General features: G+C 40.8%; 1 protein-coding gene across 2 annotated transcripts in view; it reads left to right on the top strand.

Annotated features, from left to right (window-relative positions):
• PCDH1 (protocadherin 1) overlaps positions 1–24933 on the top strand; it is a 172668-nt gene that overhangs the window by 60646 nt on the left and 87089 nt on the right. For both annotated transcript variants that reach the window (XM_063298609.1, XM_063298608.1), the window contains exon 3: positions 7151–9343. In XM_063298609.1, the coding sequence (XP_063154679.1) occupies positions 7151–9343 (2193 nt within the window). The remainder of the gene's footprint in view (positions 1–7150; positions 9344–24933) is intronic.

Below are 24933 nucleotides of genomic sequence, written 5' to 3' on the forward strand. Positions count from 1 at the left end.
GCCTTAACCCAAATAAAATGCTCAGACTCAAAATCGAAGTTTAAGTTCTGATTTTATTTAGAATAGAGTGCAAACAGAAAGAAAGCTGAGAATGAGAAAAGCACGCCTAAAGTCAAACTAAATAGCCCCGCTTCAAACAGCGTCCCACCCCCCCTTCATTCCTTACAATCCCACATTCCCAGGTGCTCCTAACGAGCTCTGCTGATCAACGGGCAAAAAGACCTTGACATTAAAGAGATAACCCAAACACATTCCTCCATGGCACAGGCAGACACAATTCTCCGTACAAGGTTTATCAGCAGCATCCTCCCAGCCAGGAACGCGTGTCAACACTCTGGCATGCGAACCGTTACGATGTACATTAACATTGAAACGGTGAACCTGACACATTCTCCCTTCAAGTGTAGCCAGATCGCTCTTAACATATTCAGTCGCTGATGCTGTAACATTCTTCCCCAGTTCTTCAAACATCCTTTGTAATATCTCTGGCATGATCCCTTTTTCTGTTATTTGCTCTGTTAAGGATTTTCTCCTCCCTTCTGTGGTTTTTGCTGCTTTTCTAGTAGTACTAGTAGTAGCCATTTCTCTTTTTATTTATAATTATAATTATAAGGGGAAGTAAAAAAATAAAGGAGAGTTCCTTCCTTCCTTCCTTCCTTCCTTCCCTCTTTAGTCCCATTTGGCACTCTGTAGTTCTACAGTCACATGATCTTTCACAACTTTCTCTTATCTCTTTTTTAATGAAACCAACCAGTCATCCCTCTTAGCAAATTTTAAACAGTCCTAGTTCCCAGGGAGGTGTGTATTGTTTATTTAATTAATTCAAAAGTACTTTAAAATAAACAGTATTCCAAATTCCCTTAATCCATTTTAAACTTTCATAGCTCAAACTCTTGGCAAGCTTTTTGCTTTTAATTAATTAATTTTTATTTATTAATCAAATTTATCACTGCCCATCTCCCAAAAGGGACTCTGGGCGGTTTACAATAAAACATAAATAAGAAAAATATAAAACTGTAAAATACTATAATACATAATAAAATAAATATGATAAAAACCCCAATGGCTTGAAGTTCTCTGTGATTTGCAAGCAGAGCAGGGTCCTTCTAAGAAACTAACCATCCCCAGGAATGACTACCCTCTCTCCTGCCCCAGGCATGATAACAGAACCAGGTCTTTAGTTGTTTCCTAAAGTCCAGGAGGGAGGGAGCCAGTCTCACTTCCGGGGGAAGGATATTCCAAAGGGCCGGGGCTGTTGCAGAGAAGGCCTGCCTCCTGGACCCCACCAGATGGAGTTCTCTTTCAGACGGGGTCTGTAGCATGCCCTCTCTGCATGAATGGGAGGGACAGATTGATATGGGGAGCAGATGGTCCTTTAGGTAGCCTGGTCCCGTGCCATGTAGGGCTTTAAAGGTGATAACCAACACCTTGAATTGGACCCAGAAGCATACTGGCAACCAATGCAGCTCACGGAGCAAAGGGGTGACACGTGCTGATCTTGGGATACCCAAGATCTCCTGCATGGCTGCATTTTGTGCCAGCTGTAGCTTCCGGATACTCTTCAAAGGTAGCCCCACGTAGAGCGCATTGCAGTAGTCTATATGGGAGATAACCAGGGCATGAGCGGCCATTCGAAGGGTTGTTCGATTTTAATTGTTTTTAAATCCTTTTAATTATTTCTTCGCTGTTTACTATAATCTTGCCTGAGTCAAAGGAACACTCACCAGGTGGTTTAGTTGCTCTACTGCTTGGAAGATCTCTGTAACTTCTAATTTTTTTTTCTAAACATGTTCTAGAAAGTGGAGTTTTGAGCAAACCCAGTATCCTTAAAGCAGGCTCCGCATGAGGCTATGAGCTTGATATTCTTCTTCAGCAACCAGTACTCTACTCGTGAGTCGCCCACAGTTTCCTTCTGGATCCTGTGGGTTTCCTCATGAGGAGCTGCCTTCTGAAGCACAAGGGGGCAATCTCCTGGTTTCTCCTTGTCTGGAGAAGCTCCACTGTCCCAGGCTTGCTGCTGGGCCTCCAGTCTCCACCTTGGCAGCATCTCCACTATTCGGAGATGTGCTAGTTTGTTATTTCCTCCACCTGGAAGTCCTGATGAGAGTATTCTCTCCAAGTGCAAGGGACATGTACCGATCCTGAGTGTAGCTCAAGCTCATAGCAGACTTCAGGCATTTCAGATTTTCAAAGTCTTGCAAATATGCCACATCAGACCACGATAGTTGAGAGGTAAGAAAACAGTGACTACTGAATCTGACCTTTCATCTTTGGGATTGGTGCTTAGCCAGAAGGATTGACCTATTCATCTGGCTGAATCCATAAACTGTTTAGCCAACAGTCATCCAGTGTTGATGACTCATGAAGGGAGACTAAATTGATAGGTAATTGTATTCCTCTTTGGATGGTAGGGACATCACAGCATCAGTCTATTTGCCTCCACGGACAAGAATCAGTGCAAAGCAGATATAGATCATGGATTTATGAGAAATAATCTGAATGATCTAGTTAACAACGAAACACATGTCCCCCACTACTATTCCTCAGTAATATTGTTCCAAGATTCACTCAGGACATACTAATCATCCCATGGTGGCCATAACAAACCATCATTTATGACATTCCTGCTTCATCTCAGGAGGATCATGTTTCCTCCCATCTCATCCAGAACTATTTAGTCTCTATAGAAACACAATATATTATCTAAACCTGTCAACTTTGGTGATTTGGAAACTCCAGATAGAAACCAATTCCTGACATAGCTATTGAATGTTTGTTTTGCAGCCAGACTGCTTACTGTAAGTGTAAATTGAAAAAAATTTTAGAATAAATTCTGGTCATAATCTTGTTCTAGATATAATATTTAATACATTTTGCAGTTTCTCTTGTTAAAATTTCAAGGACTGCATTCTTATCCCTCAAGGTTTATTCACCATGATTTTTGCATTTTATAATACAGTTGATAGTATCTCATTTTTCCTTACTATTGGTTAAACGGTTTCTTTGAGGATTCATGAATATGTATCCACACTTATCCCACACTGGCATTTGTTCTGGTGCTCTTCATTGCAATCTTTAGGGCATTTGAGTTCATGATTATCTGCCCCTTATACTTGTTGTTTATTCGTTTAGTCACTTCCGACTCTTCGTGACTTCATGGACCAGCCCATGCCAGAGCTTCCTGTCGGTCGTCAACACCCCCAGCTCACCCAGGGACGAGTCCGTCACCTCTAGAATATCATCCATCCATCTTGCCCTTTTGCCTTCCACTCTCCCTAGCATCAGCATCTTCTCCAGGGTGTCCTGTCTTCTCATTATGTGGCCAACGTATTTCAGTTTTGCCTTTAATATCATTCCCTCAAGTGAGCAGTCTGGCTTTATTTCCTGGAGGATGGACTGGTTCGATCTTCTTGCAGTCCAAGGCACTCTCAGAATTTTCCTCCAACTCCACAGTTCAAAAGCATCTATCTTCCTTCTCTCAGCCTTCCTTATGGTCCAGCTCTCGCAGCCATCTGTTACTACGGGGAACACCATTGCTTTAACTATGCGGGCCTTTGTTGTCAGGGTGAGGTCTCTGCTCTTGACTATTTTATCGAGATTTGTCATTGCTCTCCTCCCAAGGATTAAGCGTCTTCTGATTTCCTGACTGCAGTCAGCATCTGCAGTAATCTTTGCACCTAGAAATACAAAGTCTTTCACTGCTTCTACATTTTCTCCCTCTATTTGCCAGTTATCAATCAAGCTGGTTGCCATAAACTTGGTTTTTTTGAGGTTCAGCTGCAAGCCAGCTTTTGCACTTTCTTCTTTCACCTTCATCGTAAGGCTCCTCAGTTCCTCTTCGCTTTCAGCCATCAAAGTGGTATCATCTGCATATCTGAGATTGTTAATGTTTCTTCCAGAGATTTTAACTCCAGCTTTGGATTCCTCAAGCCGAGCATGTCGCATGATGTGTTCTGCGTACAAGTTGAATAGGTAGGGTGAGAATATACAGCCCTGCCGTACTCCTTTCCCAATCTTAAACCAGTCTGTTGTTCCGTGGTCTGTTCTTACTGTTGCTACTTGGTCGTTAGATTCTTCAGGAGGCAACAAGATGACTTGGTATCCCCATACCACTAAGAACTTGCCACAATTTGTTATGGTCCACACAGTCAAAGGCTTTAGAATAGTCAATAAAACAGAAATAGATGTTTTTCTGAAACTCCCTGGCTTTTTCCATTATCCAGTGCATATTGGCAATCTGGTCCCTAGTTCCTCTGCCTTTTCTAAACTCAGCTTGTACATCTGGCAATTCTCACTCCATGAATTGCTGAAGTGCTGAAGCATCTTGAGCATTACCTTACTGGCATGTGAAATGAGTGCCACTGTTTGATAGTTTGAACATTCTTTAGTGTTTCCTTTTTTTGGCATGGGGATATAAGTTGATTTTTTCCACTCTAATGGCCATTCTTGTGTTTTCCAAGTTTGCTGGCATATAGCATGCATTACCTTGACAGCATCATCTTGCAAGTTTTTGAACAGTTCAGCTGGGATGCCGTCGTCTCCTGCTGCCTTGTTATTAGCAATGCTTCTTAAGGCCCATTCAACCTCACTCTTCAGGATGTCTGGCTCTAGCTCACTGACCACACCGTCAAAGCTATCCCCGATATCGTTATCCTCCCTATACAGGTCTTCTGTATATTCTTGCCACCTTTTCTTGGTCTCTTCTTCTTCCGTTAGGTCCTTGCCATCTTTGTTTTTGATCATACCCATTTTTGCCTGGAATTTACCTCCAATGTTTCTAATCTTCTGAAAGAGGTCACTTGTCCTTCCTATTCTATTGTCTTCTTCCACTTCCTCGCATTGCTTGTTTAAAAATAATTCCTTATCTCTTCTGGCTAACCTCTGGAATTGTGCATTTAATTGGGCATATCTCCCCCTATCGCTGTTGCCTTTTGCTTTCCTTCTTTCTTGGGCTACTTCTAGTGTCTCAGCAGACAGCCATTTTGCCTTCTTGGTTTTCACTTTCTTTGGGATGTATTTTGTTGCCGCCTCCTGAACAATGTTGCGAACTTCTGTCCAGAGTTCTTCCGGGACCCTATCTACTAAGTTCAGTGCCTTAAATCTATTCTTCACCTCCACTGCATATTCCTTAGGAATATTAGTGAGCTCATATCTAGCTGATCTGTGGGTCTTCCCTAATCTCTTGAGTCTGATCCTAAATTGTGCAAGAAGAAGTTCATGATCGGAACTACAGTCAGCTCCAGGTCTTGTTTTTACCGACTGTATAGATGTCCGCCACCTTTGGCTGCAAAGGATGTAGTCAATCTGATTTCGGTGTTGTCCATCTGGTGAAGTCCATGTATAAAGCTGTCTCTTAGGTTGTTGGAAGAGAGTGTTTGTTATGCAGAGTGAGTTGTCTTGGCAAAATTCTATCAGCCTATGTCCTGCTTCGTTTTGTTCTCCCAGGCCATACTTACCTGTAATTCCAGGTGTCATTTGACTGCCCACCTTAGCATTCCAGTCTCCCGTGATGAAAATAACATCTCTTTTAGGCGTGTTGTCCAGTAGGTGCTGCAGATCCTCATAGAACTGCTCTACTTCAGCTTCTTCAGCATCTGTGGTTGGGGCGTATATTTGGATCACTGTGATGTTAGATGGCTTGCCCTGAATTCGAATTGAGATCATTCTATCGTTTTTTGGATTGTATCCAAGCACTGCTTTAGCCACTTTACTATTAATTATGAAGGCTACTCCATTTTTTCTGTGGTCCTCTTGTCCACAGTAGTAGATCTGGTGGTCATTTGATGTGAAGTGGCCCATTCCAGTCCATTTCAGTTCACTGACGCCCAAAACGTCTATCTTTAATCTTGACATCTCAGCAATAACCAGATCCAATTTGCCCTGGCTCATAGATCTTACATTCCAGGTTCCAGTGTTGTGTTGATCCTTAGAACATCAGATTCGCCGTTCACCACCAGCACCGTCGGCTGCTAGCCGTCCTTTCGGCTTTGAGCTAGCTGCGTCATCACGTCTGGGGCTAGTTGAACTCATCCTCTGTTCCTCCCCAGTAGCATTTTGACCATCTTCTGACCTGGGGGTCTCATCTTCCGATGGTATACCGACATATGTCTGGTTGTACTGATCCATTTAGTTTTCACGGCAAGAATACTGGGGTGGGTTGCCATTACCTTCCCCAGGGATCGCATTTAGTCTGACCTCTCTGTCATGACCTTCCCGTCTTGGGTGGCCCTTCACGGTTTAGTTCATGGCGTCATTGAGGTGCTCAAGCTCCAGCACCACGACAAGGTAACGATCCTTTGCTGAAGTTTGTTTAGGTACATAATCAATACCTGTAACTTCACAGGTGACCATTTGAAGAATCAGGTGCAAGTAATTAACCATACTTTTTTGTTGTTTCTATTATTAAAACAAGATGGAATCAGAAACGTCTTGCCAAACTACTCTGTATTGACAGTATATCCCATTCAACTTTCTGTTCACTCATATTAAATATAACTTCTTTGGGTGGACCACAAGCAACAGCACTGGTGTTCCTGAAGTTGGTGAGGTTTAATCAGTTTTAGATGTCACTAAATAGCAGGGATGGACAACCTTCTCAGTTCTGAATGCTGCTTTGATTATTGAGTGGGGATCAGGGGATGCACTTTTTAAGATGGAAGCGGGATCAGGGGCTGTACTTTTTTAGCAAGAAGAGGAATTCCCTATCTGGTGATCCTGTTCAAGATTGCTCTCTTTTTTTGCATAAGAAAAAATAAGTAGTTTTTGCCCCCCAACTCAGTAGTAAAAAGCAGGTAAGGGCCCTTGATGTTTTGTAGGCCATAGTATTTGTTGTTGTTATTGAATGTCATATATTCTCTGTGTGGTTGCCCAGTTCTGCATTATACTGTGTAATAGCTAAGTATGCAATTGACAGGGTCAGGGCCTACACTTGCCTTTTGAGTAGCATGCCAAAAATTGCACTCCAAAAAATAGACAGTGGGACTAGGACAAAAACTAAATATGATTCAATGTAAATGTACTATTCTGTAATAATTTAATAATTTCTGCTTCTTTTAATTACAATTAAGTAATATTTTAAATTTCATGGAAGTAGCACCCAAAGCTTGAAACCGTTGAAGTATTACCTGATCAAATTCTTTTTTCATTGCAGGTGAAAGCCAATGATTCTGATCAGGGTGCCAATGCTGAGATTGACTATTCCTTCCATCAGGCTTCAGATGTAATTCATCGACTGCTACGCCTAGACAGAGCCACTGGACTCATCACTGTACAAGGTCCTGTTGATCGTGAAGACATCAGTGTGCTCAAGTTCTCAGTGTTGGCTAAGGACAAGGGAGCTAACCCCAAAACTGCCCGTGCCCAGGTGGTGATCAGTGTCAGGGATATGAATGATAATGCTCCATCCATTGAAATTCGTGGTATTGGTTTGGTCACTCATCAGGATGGCATTGCCAATATTTCTGAAGATGTGCCAGTTGAGACGCCTGTGGCCCTGGTACAGGTGTCTGATCGGGATGAGGGTGAGAATGCTGTTGTAACCTGCGTAGTGGCTGGTGATGTACCTTTTCAGCTGCGACAAGCCAGTGATACTGGCAGTGATAGCAAAAAGAAATACTTTCTACAGACCACTACACCTCTGGATTATGAAGCAGTGAAAGAATATACCATTGAGATTGTAGCTGTGGATTCTGGCAATCCACCCCTGTCGAGCACCAATTCCCTCAAAGTGCAGGTGATGGATGTCAATGACAATGATCCAGTGTTCAGCCAGAGCTCAACAGAAGTGGCATTTCCTGAGAATAATTCCCCAGATGATTTGGTAGTAGAAGTGAGTGCTACTGATGCAGATAGTGGATCTAATGCTAAACTGGTCTACTCCCTAGCTGGAGAATCTTTATCAAAAGACATCTTCTCAATTGATCCAGAATCTGGTGAAATCCATGTAAAAAATGTGCTGGACCGGGAACAGCAAGAACGCTATGAATTCTTGGTAGTTGCAACTGACAAGGGTAGCCCTAGTCGCAAAGGAACTGCTTCAATTGCCATCAATGTCATAGACCGTAATGACAATGATCCGAAATTCATGCTAAGTGGCTACAATTTTTCTGTCATGGAAAACATGCCACCCTTGAGTCCAGTGGGCATGGTGACAGTTATTGATGCAGACAAAGGAGATAATGCTGTCATTCAGCTCTCAGTGGAACAGGACAATGGTGACTTTGTAATCCAAAATGGTACTGGAACCATTCTTTCCAGCATATCTTTTGATCGTGAACGACAGAGTACCTATACTTTTCGGCTTAAAGCTGTGGATGGGGGTGACCCACCTAGATCTGCTTATGTGGGGGTGACAATCAACGTGTTAGATGAGAATGACAATGCTCCAGTAATTATATCTCCATCCAATGCTTCCTATAAACATATTCTACCCAACACTAGTCCTGGGCAGCAGGTCATGAGTGTTGGAGCTGAAGACATTGATTCTGGGATCAATGCTGAACTACTGTTTAGAATTGCCGGTGGAAACCCCTTTGAGCTTTTCAAGATTTCATCTGTAAGTGGAAATATCACACTAGAAAAAGAGATTCTCCGCAAGCATCATGGACTTCACCGCTTGGTTGTACATGTAAATGACAAAGGGAAACCTTCTCACCACGGCACAGCATTAGTTCATTTTTATGTTAATGAAACATTGGCTAACCGAACACTGCTGGAGACCCTAGTGGGACACAGCTTGGACACACCCATTGATATTGACATTGCTGGTGACCCAGAGTATGAGCGCAACAAGCAACGCAGTAATATTTTGTTTGGAGTCATTGCAGGCATAGTAGCTGTCACCTTGATTATTTTGCTTGTCGTGTTGGTGCGCTACTGCCGTCAGAAAGAGGCTAAAAGTGGCTATCAAGCTGGCAAAAAGGAAACTAAGGATCTGTATGCTCCCAAGCAAGGTAGCAAAGGGAACAAAGCCAAAAGCAAGGTGAAAAAAAGCAAATCCCCTAAGCCACCAAAACCATCTGAGGATGAAGAAGAAACGGGTCTGCAGAAATCCCTTAAATTCAACCTTATGAATGATTCAGTCAGTGACAGTCCCCGCATCCACCTGCCTCTTAATTATCCACCTGGAAGCCCTGACTTGGGCCGCCATTACCGCTCCAATTCACCTTTGCCTTCCATTCAGCTACAGCCCCAATCACCATCTGCCTCCAAGAAGCATCAGGTAGTACAGGACCTCCCAGCCACCAATACATTTGTGGGCACTGGGGACAGCAATTCTACAGGCTCGGAGCAGTATTCAGACTACAGCTACCGTACCAACCCCCAGAAATACACCAATAAACAGGTAGGAGAGATTGTGCTGCACCCTCCCACCATCCCCTCATACTACAACAGGGCCATATGGACAGAGGTGTGGGAGTGAAATGGACTTGGCCCTCTTTGCATGAATGGATTGGCATGATGCAGGTTGGAGGCCTGTAGTGCCCAGATGCATGTTACATTCATAGGACTGCTTAGAAAAGAGGCATCCTTCAGCCCAGCAAATTAAGGGAATAAGTTTGTGAGAGTGGGGAGAAGATTGCATAGTTAAGGTAAACCAGAGCAGGCTGATACCATTTAGGAAAATGAATCCTGGCGTTTGGGTGGAGCATGAAGGGTTGGGGTTGCCAGTAGTCAATGATCAGGACACATTCAGTTCTAATATTTGGTGCTCATTACTATAAAACAGGCTTTAAAGTCCTGCAGCTGGGTCTTTGTTTATGTATCCCACGTTCCAGCCAAACTTCCATTCAGATATCCAGCACTGATTTCTTCTCTAGTAATATGATGGCACTGGAGCCTTAGTACATTTGAAGATATGCCTTGGTAAAATTGAACATTTTCAGTGGAGTGACATGAGCTGTGGATATAAGATTTTTGCATGCAGAAATGGTATTGACACTACAGCTAGAATGATGTGTGGAGTCTTTGCTGAGGGGAAGTTCTCTGGAATATATAAAAGGTTAGATTATGAGCACATGCAGAACAAAGGTTACTGCTGCTGGAATTCAAAGCAAGGAAAGCTATCTGCCGCAAAACATTCTGAACTATATGATAGGGAACTTCACAGTATAGAGAAGTGATTTATAGCTTGCAAGCTGGGTAGCATACTGGAAATACTATTAATCAGTGAGACTTTGGTGGGTACAGTTTTGGATGCCATGCTTCAAACTGGCTGCAGTTAGTTATCAATAAAAAATATGAAACATTCAAGGAATAGTGTCGATCTTCCTTCCGTTGTATCATTAATTAATTTTGGGGTTTATATATGCTACTCTTCCCCAGCTTTGTTTAGGTAAAATAATTTTACCTGTTTCGTGATTTCAATAAATAATTTCTATTGTTAGCTGCTGTGTTACGATGTATTGGTCACTGACTTTTGTGTAGCAGTCTATAGAGCAGTGGCGGGGAAGCCAAATGATGGGGGGTTGGGGGGAGAGTGGTCATGTTGACATTGCTTTTGAAGGTTGTTGTTTCAGCAAATGGAATTATTTTACATTTTTACAGTTATTACAAATACAAGAAAATGGAAAAAAGGAATCAAAGGAACCAATATGAAATTCACCCAAACACATATAATCAAATTGGAATGGAGTTATCACAGAAAGTTTTATCTTTGACATTCTCAGAGAGTTTTAGTATACTTATTCAAAAACAAAAAGTGATTCCTGTCTTTTTACAAATACTTGTATTTCTTAAACTACCTCAGGGCACACAGATTATAGTAGTGATTTTATACATATTATATATACTTACAATGTCTGTAACATCTTATTGTCGGGATTTTTTAGAAGATTTTTTTTCCAATCATTTTTTAAAAATAACATTGATAACTAGGCTGACCTAGAACTATTTTAAAATAAATATGTATTTTTTGTTAATGAATTCCATATGAGGCTGTGTTGGCCTACCTGAGGTAGTTAGATTGAGACACTGTAAATAGCTGAGGCTCAGTGGGAAATTTAATCTCTGCTCCATTCAGATATTAAGCCATTAACCTTCACTGGATCACTTGTTCTGTGGAGTGCCACAATTATTCCATCCTCTTTCTAAATATAAATAAAATATAAATAAAATAAAAACTACTAATTAAGTTAACATTTCTAATGTTAGATTGTAGGACTACATTTTGTTTGCTGAACTACGTTTTGCCTTGTTAACTTGGGTATATTATAAATGCTATTGCTTTACTGAGAATGTAGACAACTTTATTCTGATGTGTTTGTCAGTAGTACAAACTACCTTGCCTTTTGGGGGGTTGAAAAGTAATAAATATTTTAGATAAAATAATTTTGCAAAATGTTTATATTTAATAACTACATTCAGGGATCCAAGTAGTCCTCACCTACACAGATTTGCTCTATCTGATACATACATTATAATGTCCAAATCACATTTTACTTTATTTAGTAAAAATTTGGCCTGCTTCTACTGATACATATATAATATATACCTTTGATAATCATGTTTCAAGATGAATTAGTTCAGCTTCAGAGTCCTTTATTTATTTGTTATGAGATTTAGAGGTTGCCAAACTCAAACTCTGGATGTCTTACACTGAAAACAATAAAACACAAACTATGCATGTCCACAAACAAAATTCTGCAGGGCCTTGGCACCCATCATAATCCTTGAGGCCTTTGCTTTTTATGCTGTAGCTGGAGTTTGAGCTCAATTTCTAAATAGGAATTTTTTAAAAAATCACAGTCAAGCTGCTATTTGGAAAGTTTTTCTATTTTTTTTATCCAGCCTTTATTATTCTTATAAATAAGGAAGCAAACATACCTAATATTCCTTCTTCCTCCTGTTTTTGCCACAACAACAACCCTGTGAGATGAGTTGGGCTGAGAGAGTATGACTGGCCCAAGGTCATCCAGCCAGCTTTCATGCCTAAGGCGGGACTAGAACTCTCAATCTCCTGATTACTAGCCCGGGTGCCTTAACTACTAAACCATTAGCTTGAATTTGTTTTCCTTTAATTTCAATATATTGTTGTAGGTCCTGTGCTTTGAAACAATAGAGAAGAAATATTTGAATATCTTCTTTGTTTTAGGTATACATTAAAAATGTTTTAACACCAGATTAAATGAATTGTAATATTACACTAGCAATTGCCTATTGTAAACCTACAAAATTAAAACTATAGCTGAGCTGGAACTATATCAACCGTCATTTCAAAGCTAGAGAAATGGAAGCTGGCAGTCTATTCTGGCTAGTCACTGATGACAGGGTAGCTTCTCATCTGTCTTGCGATAGTTCTGGCTTATGGACAGATATACACACACACTTTACCCTAGCAAAAACTTACAATATCAGTGAAATATTACTTTATTGATAAACTGTGAACACCCTGTATTTAAAACAGTGGGTCATGCCTCGTGCAGTCATTCCAATTTTTTATTCAAGTCATAGAACTGAATTCTGTGGCACCCCACTTGATCTCTCATTCTACTTTGTTTAGGAATTGTTGAGTACACTTTGGAGACTAGGTGTAGAACTACCTTTTAGACATGCTATCCAGCTTAAACTAAATTAAATTGCTAATCAGAATATCATGGGATATTCCTCTTTTTGAAGATAGGAACAATATGTGTCTCCCTCCAGTCATCTGATACTTTACCCATTCTCCTGGATTTCTGGAAGATAATTAATAGAAGTGTGGCTAAACCATCAATAACTTCCTTTAATAATTATCAGAAATGAACATGGATTTGTTAAGAACAAGTTCTGTCAGAATAACCTGATTTTATTTTTAGATTAGATCTCATTTATCTCATTTTTAGCTTTTTCAGTAGATTTGTGGAAATTATGTAGACATAATATATCTTGATTTCAGCAAAGGATTTAGCAGTGTTTTAGGATTAGCAAACTTGTTAGATGTAGGCTGGAAGGCATGATAATTAAATGGATACATAGCTGGTCTTTAAAATCATACTCTAAGAATGTTCATGAAAGGACTTCCTTTAAGCTGGAATGAGGCATTAAGTGGGTGTCAGAAAGTTCAATTCTGGGCACTGTATTTGTCAGTGTTTTTATTAATGACTTGTATGAGGAGATGGTGAAAATGCTTAACAAACCTGTCTATTTTGCAAAAATTGGGTAGCATAACCCATACCCTAAAACACAGAAAAAAACATAATCTTGATAAGTTAGAGAAACTAGAGAAATGAAATTTAACAGAAAGAAAGGCAGAGTAATTTCCTTCAAAAACAGAAATCAAATATACAGCTGTAGCATAGAAAATACTTGAAATGATAAAAGCGTTTACAAAAAGATCTTGGAATAATAGCTAATTGCATAGCAAAAATGAATCAGAAGTCTTATGTTGTTGCCAAAAAGGCAAATACAATTTTAGTACAAGCTTTAGTACAAGCTCCATCAATACAAGCATAGTTTCAAATCCTGGGATATATATTATTTCTTTTACAATGTGACTAGATTACAGGTAGTCCTTGCTTAACCATTTGTTTAGTGATGGTTCGGACTTAAAACAGTGCTGTAAACACCAACTTACGACCAGTCCTCACACTTACAACTGTTGCAGTGTCCCCATAGTCACTTGATCATGATTTGGGTGCTTGGCAACCGGTTTGCATTTATGACCGTCACAGTGTCCCATGGTCATGTGATCACCATTTTCAACCTTTCTGGTCAGCTTCTGGCAAGCAAAACCAATGGGGAACTGCGTGATTCACTTAACGACCATGTGGTTTGCTTAATGACTGGTGATTTGCTTAACAACCACTGCAAAACAGGTCATAAAATCAGGTTGGATTCACTTAATGGCTGCTTTGCTTAGCAACCAAAATTCCAGTCCCAATTGTGGTCATTAAGTGAGGACCATGGAAATGCTGTGGATGTAGGGTACTTAGACTTTAATAAGGCATTTGATAAAATAGACCCTAGACTCTTTCTTGATAAACTGGAATAATGTGGGATGGATGATCCCAGTAACAGATGGATTCACAGTTGGCTTTACAACTGTAGCCAGTGCCTGCTCCTTAATGGGTCTACATCCTCATGGAGGGAGGTATGCAGTGGCATCCCTCAGGGTTCTGTCTTGGGCCCAGTACTCTTCAGTATCTTTATAAATGAGTTATGTGAGGGAATAGAAGGCATGCTCATAAAATTTGCAGATGGCATAAAGTTGGGGGCTGCTAACATCCTAGAAGACAGGCTCAGGATTCAAAAGGATCTTGACAGAGTTGAACAATAGGCTCTATTTAACAAAATATTCAGTGGTGAGAATTATTATTATTATTATTATTATTATTATTATTATTATTATTATTATTATTTAAAGTTGTATTCTGCCCAACTCCCAACACCTATGGGCAGCTCACAACAATGAAACAAATTACAATAAAATTAATAAAAGATCAAATATGGCAGACCAGATGGAATGAAGCAAGGGATCTCAGTCTCCCTCACCAAAGACTTGGTGAAGAAGCAGGTCTTCACTACTCTTCTGAAAAACAGCAGAATGGGGCCATCTGGATCTCGAGGTAAATCCCATTCCATAGGGCAGGTACTGCTACAGAGACGGTGTACTTCTGGGGTCCTGATACATGACACTGTTTAATCAAAGGAACCCGGAGCACGCCAACCCTGCAAGATTGAAGTGGTTGGGCAGATACTATAGGAGACAGGAAGTTCCTCAAATAAACAGGCCCTATACCATGTAGGGCTTTATAGGTAATAGCCAGCTCCTTGGATTGCACCTGGAAGCAAATTGGCAACCAGTGCAGCTTGTGAAACAGAGGTGTTACATGGGTGTACCAAGGCATGTTCATCACTGCTCATGCCGCTGCTCTGGACCAGTTGAAGTTTCTGGGTGGTCTTCAAGGGCAACCCCATGTAGAGCACATTGCAGTAGTCAAGCCATGAGGTGACTAGGATGTGGGTGACTGAATATTTATTTAAATGTTTGTTTAATTAGTAATTTCCCCAATCTTGATGACTCAAAGCAATTGACATAAAATCAACATCCTTCAACCCACAATAAAACCTGTACAAATACTAATATATCATACACCTATATAAATACTAACATCACTAACACACAAAACAACTCCCCCCCAAAAGACAGTTAAGTATTACCACTGTTGCACAAATACTCAGTGACTGTCTGAAGGGCCCCCCAATCTAGGAAAGGGTGCAACGAGCAAACCAGTTGAAGTTGTGCAAAGGCCTTCCTGGCCACATCTGCCACCTGCTCTTCAGGAACTGCAAGTCCAGGAAGACCCCCACATTGTGCACCAACCTTGAAGGGGGAAGTGCCACACCATCCAAGGTCAAAGATGGAATATCCCCAGATCTGGTTGGTCCAAATACCCACAGCCACTTGGTCTTGGTAGGATGGAGTCAGAGGTGGTTCCTCCCCATCCAAATCTATACAGCCTTCAGGCATTGGGACAGATGGCCTCACTTGGCTGGCCCTTGATCAAGAGATATAATTGGTTATTATCAGCATAGTGATGATACTGAACCCTAAACTGGCAAACGACTTCACCCAGCAGTTTCGTGTAGATGTTGAAGAGGAGGAGAGAGAGAATAGAACCCTGTGGCACCCCACCCAGGAAGGGCATATGGGATGATCTCTACCCCCAACCAGCACCAACTGGAACCAGACCCAGAGAAAGGAACAGAAGCACCGTAAAATGGTGCCCTCAATCCCCAACCCACAGAGCCAGCTGGTCAATGGTATCAAAAGCCACTGAGAGATCAGAGAACTCAAGGAGGGATACATCACTTCCATCCTGGTCAACAAGTGTGATCAAGGATGTATCAGTAGTAAATTCTGGCCTGAAACCAGAAAAACCACATGCAGAGGTATAAGGTAGTACCTCACTTAGCAGTAGTACTACAAGAAGGATCTAGGAGTCTTGATAGACCACAGATTTAACATGAGTCAGCAATGTATCAAAGCTGCCAAAACAGCCAATGCAGTTTTGGGCTGCATCAACAGAGGTATAGTATCCAGGTATGTTAAAGGTATGTTTAGCCTAAAGAAGATACAGCTGAGGGGAGACATGATAGCAGTGTTCCAATACATGAAAGGATTGGAACAGGGCTGAGGGTATGGATTTGTTCTCTGTATCACCCAAGGGTAAGACAAGAATAGTCTGGCTCCTGAAGTTGTGGGTGCTCCATCATTGAAGGTTTTCAAGAAAAAATGGATAGCCATTTGTCAAGGATGGTATGAAAACTTCTGCACTAGGCAGGGGATTGGGCCAGATGACCTCCAAAGTAGCTTCCAACCCTCTCCTCCTATGATTCTTGTCAAATCCCATTTTTGAGTATTGCATCCAGTTCCAGACGTCACACTAAGAAGGATTGAGACAAAGTGGAACAGGTTCAGAAAAGGGCAATGAGGACAAAGACTAATTCAGCAGCGGAACCAATTACACAAACAGGTCCTGGGCTCCTTCACTTGATGTGATTGAGTAACTCCACTCAATCTGTGGCATCTGTGGGAGATACTTCTAATTTTTATTCCTTTACTAAACAGGGAGTTGGACTTGCCGACCTAAATGGTGCCTTCCAAATCTGATTCAAGTATCACAGAATGCAGATGCCTGGAGATTCAAATTCTATAAACAATTTTTGCCTTTTTCTGTCAACTGTTAACTGGAATCTGGGTCCTTCAATCTCTTTTTATTAGAATATGTAGCTTCTGTCTTTAAAAGATTGAGAAAGAACAGGAATTGACGTTCTTTTTTGGAGATCTACAAGTAGTCCTCACTTACCGACCACTCATTCAGGGACTGTTCAAAGTTGCGACGATGCTGAACAAGTGATACATACAACCGATCCTTGAAGTTCTGGCCATTGTATCACCCCCGCAGTCATGTGATCACCATTTGTGACCTTCCTGCTGGCTTCCCACAAGCAAAGTCAATGGGGAAACCAGCAGGGAGGGTTGCAAGTCACTCAGGTAAGTCTCCCCCATCTGGCAGCAACCACCCCCAGGCCTGAAATCGCTCATGTGTGCCACTGCAACCACCTGCTCACCCTCCCCCACCCAGCAACAGCCACCCCTCAGCCCAAAAATGCTCACAGGGCCACTTAGCCTGCCTGGTAGCCTGCTTGCAAAACACCTGGAACTTGTAACTTCCTGCCAGCTTCCCCACTGACTTTTGTTGTTGGAAGCCGGCAAGAAGTTGCTAGGAGGTCCTCACTTAATGACCCATGATTCTTGCTTAATGACAGCAACAGGGACTGCCGGGATTGCCGTCACTAAGCAATTCAGTTGAGACATCACACTTTACGACCATATCACTTAGCGATGGAAATTCTGGCCCCAATTACTGTTGTAAGCAAGGACTACCTGTAGTTGACTTTTGCCATCTTCCTGAGCAACTAGAACGTTGTGTTGAGGGTTTCTGAAGCGGCCCTTCTTTGTTGTTGTTCTCCATCTTCTCCATAGTTTATTTTAAAATTTAGGTTTTCTAGCTCCATCTCTGTAAATCCAAGTTATCTCTACAGATTCTGCCTTGGTGAAATTCCCTTTCCCCTTCTGTATGAGTCCTTTTTGATTTGAAGATTGTAGTATGTTTTTGTGGAGCCATAATGGCTTCATCTGCTTATTTCCCACTTAATTATATAATTATAATTGCAGTTGCAGTGTATAATTGTAAATGCATTTTAGTATCTCCTCTTTTTTTTTAAGGAACCCCAGCATCTTGGGCATCTTTTTCCGTTACCTTCTAATGGTATGGAATTTTGCATATGGTTTTACATTTATTATACTCTAATATTACATGAAGAGTTTCTTTCATGAAGAGTTACTTGAAGAATTTTCTGCTTCCAATTTCTTGGCTAAATGTTCTTTATTTCTTAGTTTTGAATCAGGGATGACTGATCTTGTGCCTTCTTTCACCCCCTGAAGGAGAAAGTTGTCAGGCTGAAAATTAGAAATTGCCAGAGCTTTATCTCTGAGCAAATACAAGTGTAACTAAACTCTCCCATCATACATGGATGGATGGATGGATGGATGGATGGATGGATGGATGGATGGATGGATGGATGGATGAGACATCAAGTCAGTGTCAACTTCAGGGGACCAGGTAATCATTACTCATTACTTGTTTTTATATGAGCTCCTTGCAATTAGTCTTTCATGAATTCCATTGGTATTCACCATTGTCTGTTGTTCTTCCTACAAAGGCTCAGAGCTAGTTTCTTTCATTAGGGCAAAAAGTGTTTTTGAATTTCAGTGGTGTGATACATTTTCTGAATCTCTTTTTTCTTACTTTCATTCTTATCCACTTTACTCTACTGCTTAATCTTCTTTCTTGTGGAGAGTTGCTTTCTCTGTCAGCTCCTGCTGTAGCAGCCTTTGTTTTGTCAAGAAACCTTCATGCTTCATACTTCTTATCATCTGAAGTGTGGCCAATTCTCTTACTCTTTTAACCCTCTTATTTATTCTCGAGCACTGCACAAAATATGTATTTCTTTATATGTACTCTTCACTTGTTTGTTTTGTGGGGGGAATACAAATGCAAATGTTTTACAAGCACATCTGATAGGAACTTCCCTCCCTTCTATCCACTTAAGACAGTTAGAAACCTCCCACTGCCAGATTTCTGTTTGTTCACCCTTTACCTTCAGTCAGCAAGCTTGCTTCCTGGAAACTGGCTGCCTTATATTCTTTTTCTAATCTCTGCTATAGCTTTTGCACTGCCACCCAGTTATCCACAGCGGCCAGTCAGCAGCAATCAGTCTTTTACAGAGACAGCAAGATAGCAAGCAGAGTGTTTTGTCCCTTTTCTGTGTGACAAATCCAGGTCCAAATGATTCTTTCATGGATTTACACCTGAAAATAAGCCATTAATTTCAGAAATTAAGACTGGCATATGATATAAATTTCAAAAATAACTATACATAAGATCAGCCTGTTGACTAGGGATATTCAGAGAAATGAATCCAGTGGTAACAAAGGAAAGCATATATGTTGTTATATTTGAGATTTAGGCAAGGGACATCAGAAAGTGGAATAAACATAAGAGTAGTATAAAGAAAATTGTACTGTTTAACTGTACTGTTTAAACATCAGCAGAAAAAGAGGCAGCAGATGTATCATGTTGTATTTTATTAGTACAGAGAAAACTAGAAATTATCAAGAGGAGAAGGAGGTTATTTTAATGAATAATTCTTTATTAGAGACATGGGTATGCATGCAACCCTGAACACTAATTCTTGTGTAGCCTGCCTGCCATCCCTTCATGCCAGACTATTAATCCACATCTGCATGAGGAGAACAGTATATATCATATCATATCAGTATACGCTCCCATGAAGGAGGGCTGTTCTTGGTCGCATACAAAGCGAGATACTCCAGGCCTTCCCTCTGCTGGAGATAGGAAAGATTTTGTCATTTTATAAAAAGTTGGCAAAATTCAGTTGAAGTCCACATACTGGGGCTGGGGAAAGTATGGGACTACTGTTCATACCCACAGCTTCTGATTAAACTTTAGAATCTCCTCAAGTTTTATAGAAGTCCAGCTAAATGAAGCAGAGAAACTTTGTTTCAGAAAATTGCTATTTCAGTAGTAATAGGTAAAATGTCTAAGCTGGAATTTGTGCTAGGATTTTCATGCATAGTTCAAAAGTCTCATTGTCTCATGTTGTTTCTCTGTACAGGTTTAGGGAATTGCTTTTTTTCAGATTATGTTCCACAAAATTTATTTTTCAGTGAAAAATGCTTCATTTAAATTTTGTCTCTATTTTTAGCCATAACAGTGAATTTTCTAGTTTATTACCTTTTTCTGTATAAAAATACCTTTCCATGTAAAAGAATCGAATATGGCTGTTTAACATTTTGGTGTGTCTTTATTCATATATAAATACTTCCAAGTTTTTAAAATGTGCTTTTGCTTATGTTCTTCTGTTCTTTCTTCTGTAGTATCTTTTAATTTGTAATTATTTTTTTGTCATCAATAAAAACAAAGTTGGGCTTTTATGAATGCCTGATTTGAGGACTTGAAGAAAATCTGAGGAAAAATGCTACTATTTGCCCTTGCTTGCTCCCTTGAATATACCAGCAATGTATCTACAGTGGCGGTGAAGGTGATAGGGGTTCAAGATCCAATCCTATAAAGAATGGAATTAGAAATACATGTCCCCGTTCCTCCAATGAAAAGAATAATGCAATTCTGCCTGGAAGAAAGCACTCTTTAGTTTTGTCTGCTCTAGAACAAGACCAACACCCAACACCCAACATCATATCTTCCGATAGTTCTTTGGAGGCTTGCTTATTTGCCCTGGAAACTCTCTGCTAGTTTATTTGGACCATATTGTTTTCTCTCATTGTGCCAGGCTCTGACGGCTTATTCATACTCCACTAATCACCAGGATCGTGGGTATTTGCAGGAGGGACAGGGGTTGCAAACAATCAACACCTGTATGAAGACATCATGCAAATACTATGTCCAGATGCAAGTAAATAATTGAGGCATTTGCATGATTACAATATCATATGTCATTGTTATCATACATTTTGTTGCGAATGCCACTGATTGGGATTGCATTCTTATCAAATATGTTAATACCTAATAACATAATAAAACATAAATAAATATATTAACACCAAACAACCTATCAGATAAAGCCCCATCTGAGTCCAGCTATAACTTCCTACAAAGATACGAAGTGAGGATAGAAGTAGCAAGCAATAAATTAGGAAACATTGTAGAAATGTTGAAGAAAAGTTCATATAGAATCCACTTATATATTTTCTTGACTTTGGACTTAATGGATACCCACTTTAAAGTCTGCACATTAGGATCTAAAGAGCCCTTGAACCCCATCTGGCTGCTGCTACCATTTCTCCAGCACCAGCTCATAATATATTTTATTTATAAGACATTAAATACAATAGTAAATTGCTTTAAAGAACATTTCTTTGAAGTTTCAATTAAAACTTGGTGGGTACTTAACTTCTTAACTCTTTAAGTTAGAATAAATTTTGTTCAAAGTAACTGCTGTGATTCATGTGTGCCTTCTTTCCATCCTACCAGATTCTGCATTCTGCTAATCACTCATTTCTTACCCAACACATGCAAATCATACCAACTCTCTTATACAATACAAGGGAAAGTTTACATGCAGGATACAGTAAGAATGTGATATAGCACCATCCTATTCATGTTCTACAGCAAGTGCAGTTACTTAGAATTATAAAGTAAGAAGGAGCCGTTTAGGCCATTAACTTCATTCTCCTGCTCAGTACATTAGAATCAGAATCATACAGTTGGAAGGGACCTTGGAGGTCTTCTAGTGCAACTTCCTGCCCAGGGCAGGAATCCTCAGACCATCTCAGATAAACCTTTGTTTGAAAACCTCCATTGATGGAGCCTCTTAGGATTATAGAAGGTAGGCTGTTCTACTGCTTAATCATTTTCTCCTTATTTTGAGTTTCATCTACTAGTTCTTGTCCTAACCTCAGGCACTGAGAATAAACCCACACCCTCTTCCCTAGGACATCCCTTCAGGCATTATAAAATTGCTACCATGTCTCCCTAATGGCCTTCTCTTCTTTAGGCTAAACCTACCTAGTTCTTTTAATCATTTGTGACAGGAATTAGTTCCTCACAATCTTCCTTGCTTTTCTCTGCACTTTCCAGTTCTTTGGCATTTTTCTTGTACTGTTGTGACCACAACTGGACAGAGTATTCCTGATACAATCTGATCAGTGCAGCATAGAGGAGAACTATCACTTTCTGTGATCTCAACATTATACTTCCGTTGATGCTTTGCAGGGTTGCATTGGTTCTTTTGGCAACTTCAGTACCATTAAGTAAAGGTAAAGGTTTCCCTTGACATTGAGTCCAGTCGTGTCCGACTCTAGGGGGTGGTGCTCATCTCTGTTTCAAAGCCGAAGAGCCAGCGTTTGTCTGTAGACACTTCCATGGTCATGTGGCTGGCATGACTAAACGGAACACCGTTACTGTGGTCTACCAGGATACCCAGATCCTTCTCACAAGTACTACTGCTGAGCCAGGTGCCACCTATCTTGTACCTCTACATCTGATTTTTTTCCGACCTAAGTGCAGAACCCTATGTTTCTTGCCACTAAACTGCATTTTCTTGGGAAAAGCCCAATGTTCAAGTCTATCAAAATCCTTTTAAACCTTGAGCCTGTCTTAAACATGTCAGCAAATTCTCCCTCAGCTTTGTGTCACCCACAGATTTGCTGAGCGTTCCTTCTGTTTCCTCATCTGTTGTTGTTTATTCGTTTAGTCGCTTCCGACTCTTCGTGACTTCATGGACCAGCCCACACCAGAGCTTCCTGTCGGTCGTCAACACCCCCGGCTCCCCCAGGGATGAGTCCGTCACCTCTAGAATATCATCCATCCATCTTGCCCTTGGTCGGCCCCTCTTCCTTTTGCCTTCCACTCTCCCTAGCATCAGCATCTTCTCCAGGGTGTCCTGTCTTCTCATTATGTGGCCAAAGTATTTCAGTTTTGCCTTGAATATCATTCCCTCAAGTGAGCAGTCTGGCTTTATTTCCTGGAGGATGGACTGGTTTGGTCTTCTTGCAGTCCAAGGCACTCTCAGAATTTTCCTCCAACACCACAGTTCAAAAGCATCAATCTTCCTTCGCTCAGCCTTCCTTATGGTCCAGCTCTCGCAGCCATATGTTACTACAGGGAACACCATTGCTTTAACTATGCGGGCCTTTGTTGTCAGTGTGATGTCTCTGCTCTTAACTATTTTATCGAGATTTGTCATTGCTCTTCTCCAAAGGATTAAGCATCTTCTGATTTCCTGACTGCAGTCAGCATCTGCAGTAATCTTTGCACCTAGAAATACAAAGTCTTTCACTGCTTCTACATTTTCTCCCTCTATTTGCCAGTTATCAAGCTGGTTGTCATAATCTTGGTTTTTTTGAGCTTTAGCTACAAGCCAGCTTTTGCACTTTCTTCTTTCACCTTCATCATAAGGCTCCTCAGTTCCTCTTCGCTTTCAGCCATCAAAGTGGTATCATCTGCATATCTGAGATTGTTAATGTTTCTTCCAGAGATTTTAACTCCAGCCTTGGATTCCTCAAGGCCAGCTTGTCGCATGATGTGTTCTGCATACAAGTTGAATAGGTAGGGTGAGAGTATACAGCCCTGCCGTACTCCTTTCCCAATCTTAAACCAGTCTGTTGTTCCGTGGTCTGTTCTTACTGTTGCTACTTGGTTGTTATACAGATTCTTCAGGAGGCAGACAAGATGACTTGGTATCCCCATACCACTAAGAACTTGCCACAATTTGTTATGGTCCACACAGTCAAAGGCTTTAGAATAGTCAATAAAACAGAAATAGATGTTTTTCTGAAACTCCCTGGCTTTTTCCATTATCCAGCGGATATTGGCAATTTGGTCTCTAGTTCCTCTGCCAGCTTGTACATCTGGCAATTCTCGCCCCATGAACTGCTGAAGTCTACCTTGCAGGATCTTGAGCATTACCTTACTGGCATGTGAGATGAATGCCACTGTTCGATAGTTTGAACATTCTTTATTGTTTCCCTTTTTTGGTATGGGGATATAAGTTGATTTTTTCCAATCTGATGGCCATTCTTGTGTTTTCCAAATTTGCTGTCATATAGCATGCATTACCTTGACAGCATCATCTTGCAAGATTTTGAACAGTTCAGCTGGGATGCCGTCGTCTCCTGCTGCCTTGTTATTAGCAATGCTTCTTAAGGCCCACTCAACCTCACTCTTCAGGATGTCTGGCTCTAGCTCACTGACCACACCGTCAAAGCTATCCCCGATATTGTTATCCTTCCTATACAGGTCTTCTGTATATTCTTGCTACCTTTTCTTGATCTCTTCTTCTTCTGTTAGGTCCTTGCCATCTTTGTTTTTGATCATACCCATTTTTGCCTGGAATTTACCTCCAATGTTTCTAATTTTCTGGAAGAGGTCTCTTGTCCTTCCTATTCTATTGTCTTCTTCCACTTCCGCGCATTGCTTGTTTAAAAATAATTCCTTATCTCTTCTGGCTAACCTCTGGAATTTTGCATTTAATTGGGCATATCTCCCCCTATCACTGTTGCCTTTTGCTTTCCTTCTTTCTTGGGCTACTTCTAGTGTCTCAGCAGACAGCCATTTTGCCTTCTTGGTTTTCTCTTTCTTTGGGATGTATTTTGTTGCCGCCTCCTGAACAATGCTGCGAACTTCTGTCCAGAGTTCTTCCGGGACCCTATCTACTAAGTCCAGTCCCTTAAATCTATTCTTCACCTCCACTGCATATTCCTTAGGAATATTAGTGAGCTCATATCTAGCTGATCTGTGGGTCTTCCCTAATCTCTTGAGTCTGATCCTAAATTGTGCAAGAAGAAGTTCATGATCGGAACTACAGTCAGCTCCAGGTCTTGTTTTTACCGACTGTATAGATGTCCGCCACCTTTGGCTGCAAAGGATGTAGTCAATCTGATTTCGGTGTTGTCCATCTGGTGAAGTCCATGTATAAAGCTGTCTCTTAGGTTGTTGGAAGAGAGTGTTTGTTATGCAGAGTGAGTTGTCTTGGCAAAATTCTATCAGCCTATGTCCTGCTTCGTTTTGTTCTCCCAGGCCATACTTACCTGTAATTCCAGGTGTCATTTGACTGCCCACCTTAGCATTCCAGTCTCCTGTGATGAAAATAACATCTCTTTTAGGAGTGTTGTCCAGTAGGTGCTGCAGATCCTCATAGAACTGCTCTACTTCAGCTTCTTCAGCATCTGTGGTTGGGGCGTATATTTGGATCACTGTGATGTTAGATGGCTTGCCCTGAATTTGAATTGAGATCATTCTGTCATTTTTTGGGTTGTATCCAAGCACTGCTTTAGCCACTTGACTATTAATTATGAAGGCTACTCCATTTCTTCTGTGGTCCTCTTGTCCACAGTAGTAGATTGGT

The sequence above is a fragment of the Candoia aspera genome, chromosome 3 (assembly GCF_035149785.1).
Source record: "Candoia aspera isolate rCanAsp1 chromosome 3, rCanAsp1.hap2, whole genome shotgun sequence".
Classification (NCBI taxonomy): Eukaryota; Metazoa; Chordata; class Lepidosauria; order Squamata; family Boidae; genus Candoia; species Candoia aspera.